General features: G+C 26.0%; 1 protein-coding gene across 1 annotated transcript; it reads left to right on the top strand.

Moving 5' to 3' along the window:
- Positions 1-5537: 5537 nt before the first annotated feature.
- On the top strand, positions 5538-6262 carry LOC114193795 (uncharacterized). The gene has a single exon (XM_028083735.2). It carries the CDS (start codon positions 5649-5651, stop codon positions 6093-6095), a length of 447 nt encoding a protein of 148 aa, XP_027939536.1. The 5' UTR covers positions 5538-5648; the 3' UTR covers positions 6096-6262.
- Positions 6263-7834: the final 1572 nt, after the last annotated feature.

Here is a 7834-nt window from a genome sequence, read left to right as displayed (position 1 = left end):
ATTTAGAGCATATTCAATCATAAAAATAACTTTTAGAATTTTAATCGATCAATTAATAATTATTATATTTACAGATTAAATTACTTTATTATAACTAATAATTGGAACTTAAGTTGTAAGTGTCAATGATTTAAATAATAGTATTTAATATTTAAATTTATACAAAAATATAATATAAAAAAATTAATTTTTTTTAATTATTTTAAATTAAAAATTAAAAGAATTAAAGAAAAATTAAAATATCCAGCAAGCCATGGACGGGTCAATTTGACGGACTAAAATGGATTAACAGATTGAAACACCAACCTCACATGCTCTTACGAATCAAACTCACTTTTACATTCCTAATTTTGAGTGATTTTAATTTACTAGAAAAAAAATCATCACTTAAGTTGTATACAGATTTTTTTTTTAAGTGAATTTACATAAGTTGAATGATAATAACAATAAAGTAAATGATAAAAGACTTTTCTTTTTAGTTTGAACTTTGAATGAATTATTAGTAGAAAATAAAAATATGATAGCAATCATTTCACAATCCAACATTTCTAATACTAATACTTCTAACATGTTTTGGTTGGATCACTAATACTGACCGTAGTGGTAGTAGTAGTAATCATAATGAAGGTGGTGGTGGTGGTGGTACTACTAATAATAGTAGTGGTAGGAATAATAATGTGGATTTGGTCTCGCAGATATATTTAAAGACTCGTCAAAAAAATGTGGGATGGATTGAGATATAGAGTTCGTTGGTCTGCAAAATTTTGGTTTGCATAATCCACAGTTAGTGTGGGCTAGCCCTCGTTCCGTATAACAAAACTTGCACTTGTATATATTGATTACTTTTATCTTGAAATTTTGCATGAATGTTCTAAATTCCTGCATAAGTGGAAAACACAAGTGCTATGTATTTTTGAATGTATTATAAAATTTGAAGAATGCATCGTGTGTGTCAAAGTACGAATATGAATATGATGAAAATGTTGAATTATCAATTTATCTTTCAACTTTCCAAAATTTTTGCTTAATTTTGTGAGCTTGTTAAAGTTTCCAAATTGATTGAATATTGAGAGTTTTATCATAAGAATTAAAAAAAAATGTCAGCTTACAGGCCCATGGGCTAGAACTTATGTGGGACAAACCAAATTTTTAAGCCACATTTTTAATGCAGGATGAGCCAGTCCAGTCCACATTTGTAATGCAGATCTAAATGGGTCGAGCCGGTTGTCATTACCACTCCTGGAAGAAGTAGAAGTAGGAGTAGTTTAGTGAATAAAAAATTTGTTCAAAATTAGTTCAAAAACAAATGAGATTTAAAAAACAAATCTCATTTAATGTTCATCAAATTAGACTTTGCAGTATTCATGAAAGTTATAGTCATATATGTTAGATTTACAATGGTTTTGAACTCATTTACAAATAATTAATGTATATGAGGAGTCCATGATCCTTCTCAAGAAGAGAAAAGTTATCCCTAAGAAGATCACTAAGAGCATGATTAAAAGGGAAACTTGTTCTTCACCTGTTCTTTGAATTTATTATAAAACAATGGAAAGAGTTTGGAAAATATAGACTAATAAATATTTTGTTTTTGTAAAAGGTGATATATTGGCAAATGGAACCCCAAACAGGAGAATGATAACGCGGTACGGCTTTGTTTATTAAGCTAATGTTTTCTCTTTCAGTATTCTTCTTTTTTCAATCACGACAAGGGGCATGTGTGTCTCGTGAAATTAATATTCGTTGTTAAATTGATAGATGTTTCCAAATTGTATAATAATATATTTTATTCATATTGTTAGTTTTAAATATATTTTAATTTTGTCCTCTCTTATATAATCTATCTTAAAATGGCGGATTATATTTTTCTATATTAGGGAAAGGAATCACAATCTTCTATCAAAATTAATTTCCACAAATTTAAATATGTTTTTAATGTTTTAAAATGAACAAACTTTTATCTTGATATTTCTCTAATAATATTTGCTTAATAAATTTTAATCTTTATAAAATAATTTAATTTTCATTTTAAACTTATCAAATATTTTGTTTTTGACTTTCCTGCTTCAATTATGCTAGCATGTGCATATCACTTCCATTTGTGCCTTCTCCATAGATTTCTTGTCCATTCTAAAAACAGTTCGATTTGACTGATGATAAGCTAAAAAAAAATCAAAATAAACTCTTTTTAACAAGCTATATTAAAACTGTAATTTTTTTTTATATATCTGGTGATTTAAGAAATGTCTTCTAGCGTACATACAATTTTAGGAAATTAAGAAAAACGAATAAATAAACTTATACGACAGAAATGAATTTATAACAAAGTTTAAAATTATTATTAAAAAAATTAATATTTATGTCAATTTTATTTTAAATTCTTTTTAAAAAATACTTATAAATTTTGTTATAAAAAAATTTACAAAAAATTATTGTCAATATATTTACAAAATATTTAATATAAAATATTTTTTATAATAAATTTTGTAAAAAATATTTACGAATTTTATAATTTTATAAAATAATTATTTATAAAAAATTATTTGTTAATTAAGATTTTTAAAAAAGGTAGTTTTTTTTTGTAAATTTTTTAAATAAATTTATAAAAAAAATCTATATAATATGAGATTTTCTTAAAAGAGTGAATTTAGTTTAAAATTTATATAAAATATTATAATATTTATAAATAAACAATTAAAGTAAAAAATAAAAGTTGTATAAATACTGATTATATAGATAGTGCCAATTATGTAAAAATAATAATTTGTTAATATATTAATCATAAAATTCATATAAATAAATAAAGATATTTCAATTATTCATTCTTTGACTATTCACAAAAGGAAATAAGAATTTCATTCCGGTGTTCAAATGAGTAGGTTTGGTTGTATTCAAGTACTCTCATGATTTCATTTCATATTTAATAGTAATAAAATTATAAATATTTTATTATTAATATTTATAAAATTACAAATATATTAAAATGCCTACTTTATTTTTTTTATTTTTATTTACTCGTCAGATGACTAATATATTTTTTTTCTTATATTTTTTTTGTATGATTTACATTTACATTTTATTTTATGTTATTTTTTATTTAAAATAATTTATCTGTCATATAGTTAATGTACTGTACAACTGATATTATATAGTATAAATATTCATATTACTTTTTATAAAGTCAATGCCAACCTGATATTTTTATTTAATGTCATTCAATTATACAATTAAATTACATTCAGCCAGATGCATTTCTACTTTCTTTTGTATATACATATTCACAAAGTATAATAACATTAGAATTTATTAATTATAATGGTAGTATTTATTAATTATTGTATAAAGAAACATAATGTTGTTATTTATTATTTTTTTATAAAGAAGTTTAAATGAATGCTATTTATGACCTGTTAATAGATGGCTTCTTTTGATATATTTTCCTTATTAAATTTCTTGAGAATTATAATACAATTTATTAAATTTTAATGTACGCAAAAAAATAATAAGTTGTTATAACTTATTTTCACTCTGTTATTTTATTTGTATTCTTTTCTGTATTCTCATATTTATTATATTAATTATTTTCATACATTCTATTTAAAACCTCAAAAGATAAAATTAAATTAATCTCTACTTCTAATACAATTTAATAATTATTTTATCGATAAAGTATACTTTACTAGAACTCAAAGACTACAAATCCTACCATATTTTCTTTTGTTTCTTCTTATTTACCAGAACATTGACAAGTTAAAAGTACGTGTATACTCTTTTAGTTTTTGTTTAAATTTAAATTATTTATAATTAGATTCATTAAGTTTGAAGTATTGTGAAAGGATAGTTTTGTAAACTTAGTTTGATTAAGGATCGATAAAGAAATTGATTTTATTTTCATATAGTGTTTAATGATATATATATTTGAATTCTATCATCATATTATAATTTTGTAATCGACAAAATTATATGAATACTTCACGATCTTAATCAAATTCTAACTTCTTGACATATGCATTATTTCTCATATTTTCCGTGAAAAAAAAATTATTGTATTAAAAAATTAGTTAATTTAATAATTTAACTTTTATTATAAAGATTTAATATTTATTACCATTTAATTATTTATATTTTTTTATAATAGATATAGTTTTTCTATATATTTGTATTTGTTTTTAATAAAATTTCATACAATAACAAATTATTGATGGTTTTTTTGAAGGTGTCAATGTAACGTATATCAAGTTCATAATAATATATATATATCTATTACAAACTTATTTGAAAAATTTATATAATACCTTTTTCTTTAATTTTGAATTTTTTTTTCGAACAAGTTTTCTTGTGAGTTACAACTTCAAGTTACAACTAGGAATAAAAGTAAAAGTTTAACCTTTTCTCATGTAATTAATAAGTCACGGGGAGATCTTAATCCACGTAACATTTTAATATGTAGAAAGTAAATTACATATAAATTATGACATACATGTGATTCTGCTTGTTTCACAAAATAAATTATAAGATAAATCATCACTAAATTATTTAGTGGAAGTAAAACATTTGTACTAATATGAACATATTTTAAGATAAATTTCGTTTTGAATAATTTATATATATATATATATATATATATATATATTTCCTTAAATTTTTAGATTATTGTTTTGCATTTTTTGCGCTGATAATAACAATATAAATTATTTTTAATAAAATGTTAATGGAAAGATTTAACGACAAAGTTTAGTACATGTCAATATTTCTTTAGCTATTTACAATTAACATTTCTGCACAAAAAAAAAATATAAAACTAAACATATTATTTAAAAAAAATAAAAATAATTAGACATTTGTAAGAGAAATAAATGTAAAAAGGGAGGTAAGTCTCAATAACTATTGTTAAATTGAAAACTGTCAATGCCCTTGTAAACTAACTTATCTCTATTTTAATTTTCATTGAATTCAACTGTGAAGAAATTGATTAGGATAATAATACTATGTATATGTATCAGTCATAGTATAAGTTCAACGGTTCTGTTCTTATCTCAATTAAATCCATTAGTCTTTGTAATCCCGTGTGCTACAAAAAGGTCCAACTCACTTGCTGCTCACAGTTTCTCATACAATAATATAAATATGGGTTAAATATCTTTTTTCTCTCTTAAATTTCAGTGAAATTTAGAATTAGTATTTTTTAAAAAAATTGATTAATTTAGTAATTCATCTTTATAAATATGTGATTTTAGTTATTTTAACCAAATTTTGTTAAGTTTGTCTGATATTAAACACATTTCATGATAATATTTGAATCGTTTACTTCATTTGACACACTCTCGTTTCGATGTTAACTTAAATATTATCATAAAATACATTTAAAATGTCAAATAAATTTAACAAAATTTGATAAGAAAAATTAAATTTACACTCTAAAAATAATGATTAAATTGATATAAATTTTTGAAGTGGAACTACTTTCAAAATTAACCTAAAAGTAGAGAAATAAAAAGATATGTAAGCCTATAAATATCTATACCCACACTTGTGTTAGCTTCATATTCCAACATTTTATTTCTTCAGCAACAATTACAATTCATCTCATATTCCAAAATTCCTTGTTTCACATTTCATTAGCCACAGTTAGAAGTTCGTTGCCAAAAATGACGAAGAGTGAGAGCAAGCTGATGAGGATCATTGGATCGCCGATAAGAGCGTTGGGGAAAGCGAGGGACATGTACGTGCGGAGCATAACCAACTGCGGCCAGCACGTCAGCTACTACGGCGATCCCATGGAAGGTGCCGGAAGGTTCTCCAGGAGCCACAGCGTGGCCGCCACGTCGGTGAGGTCCGAGAGGAGCGACGAGGATTACGCGGAGCTAGTGAGAGCTGCGTCGGCGAGAACAACGTTGGCGAACCGAATCCACGTTTCGAAAGTGTTGCCGAAGTCTAGCAGCGTCGGGATGGCGAGGATCGACGAGGATAAAGCGATGGAGTCTGAAGGAGGCGTGGCTTTCGCCGCCGATCTGTATCCGAGGAGTAGAAGCTACGCTGTGGCGAAGAGCAAACCTGCGTTTGAAACCGTTGTGAAGGTTCAGGCTAGGAAGTAGATTCGCTTAGGTTAATTAGAGCGGAGAATTTTAATTGAATTTGTAAGAATCTCAATTCTTCTTCTTCTTCTCTGTTTGTGGCTCCTGTTTTGGATAATTAAACGCATTCTGTTTGAGTTTATGTGTATTGATTTTAGTGATGATCTGAAAGATTTACTTGTAATTAAGATTTGTTGGCTTTGTTTTAGGACTATTAGAACATATATACATTTAGGCACTCTCAAGTTTTTAATCATTTATTAATTGGAGTAATCGTATCTAATTTTTATCCCAATGATGTACTTGAAGGATTCCAATTGGATTACGCATACATTTTATATATTTATTGATTTGAATTAAAATAATAGGAGGATCTAACATTTACCAAATAAATAATAGAAAAATGATACAGTGACATCTTAAATTTGGCCTTTTTTTTTTTATCTCCGATGTGGAACTTAAGATGTAATTAGGAGTTTTTGTTTTCAATTTTTTTTAACCGTGTGATGTGGCTTTTGCGTTGAGTGAAGTCCATAATTGGTTTTCCACCTTTGCAAGAAAATAGAGGTTTTTAGCGAAGCGCCTCATTCGTTTTCCATCTTCTGTGGTCGCTCAAAGCACCATTGAAAGCATTGAAGATTTTTGTTTGCTGCCACAAGGTTCTTCTGTTTTCTCTTTGCGGATTTGAATTCTTTTTTTCCTCTTTCACCTTTATTAGTTTAACCCTGGTTACTTTATGTTAGTCTAGTTAGGTTTAGTTTGTTTGTTTTAGTTAAACTTTCTCTGTAGTCTTTGTATCCTATGTTTGTAAACTCTCTGCGTTATCAATTTCAATATACAAGATTCTTGTTTCTGTAATGTGGTATCAGTAGAGAATTAACTCTCTTTTTTTCTCTTCGGGTTCCCTCTTCCCGTTCTTTGTCCTTCTTTCTTTTTCTTGCCAGTTTTCATGGCTTCCACTACCGCATCTAACCATTCTTCCACCATCACCATCAAAGAACCCCATCAAGATCCCACCCATCCTCTTTTCTTACATCATTCTGATGGCTTCGGCCTTCTTCTCACCTCACAACCTTTATTAGATCACACCAACTACGTAACGTGGAGCCGTGCGATGCGGGTCGCTTTATCCGTTAAGAATAAATTATCGCTCATTGACGGAACCCTAACCGCACCTTCAGACGACGATCCTTCTTTGTCGACGGTAACGAATCCTCACAAACTCTCCTGATTAACGATAACATCTTCCTCTACTTTGCCATTCGTTTTTCATATTTGGACAAAATATCTATAAGTGTTCTACAAATATATTTAATATTTTATTTAATGTTCATCAATAAAAATTAAAAAATAATAAAATAATTATAGTTTAATATTATTAAAAAATAAAATATAATTAAACATAAAAATAAATAAAAAATAGTGATAACCATATAAAAATTTTGCAAAAATAAAAACAATTAAAACATGAATTTGAGACTTTTTTTTTATATCTCAATAACCTCTTCCAACATTTATATTAATTTTAAAAAATTCTTTATATTAAAGAAACAAACAATATTTCATTTTTTGAAATTATCAATTATAATCATAAAGCTTGCAATATAAAAAAATTAATTACATAAACTTTAAAGTGAACTACTGCATTTAAATTTGCATCTCTAGAAGCCTTCACATCTCAAACTTTCACTCTCAAACACTTAAAGTGTCAGAAAGGTGTCTTTTCTTGCTTTGAGAGACTCTTAAAAGTGTCAAAAAGA

Source organism: Vigna unguiculata, chromosome 8 (genome assembly GCF_037176805.1).
Source record: "Vigna unguiculata cultivar grain cowpea cultivar isolate G323 ecotype 2 chromosome 8, ASM3717680v1, whole genome shotgun sequence".
Lineage (NCBI taxonomy): Eukaryota > Viridiplantae > Streptophyta > Magnoliopsida > Fabales > Fabaceae > Vigna > Vigna unguiculata.
This window is presented reverse-complemented; position numbering and strand designations above follow the sequence as displayed.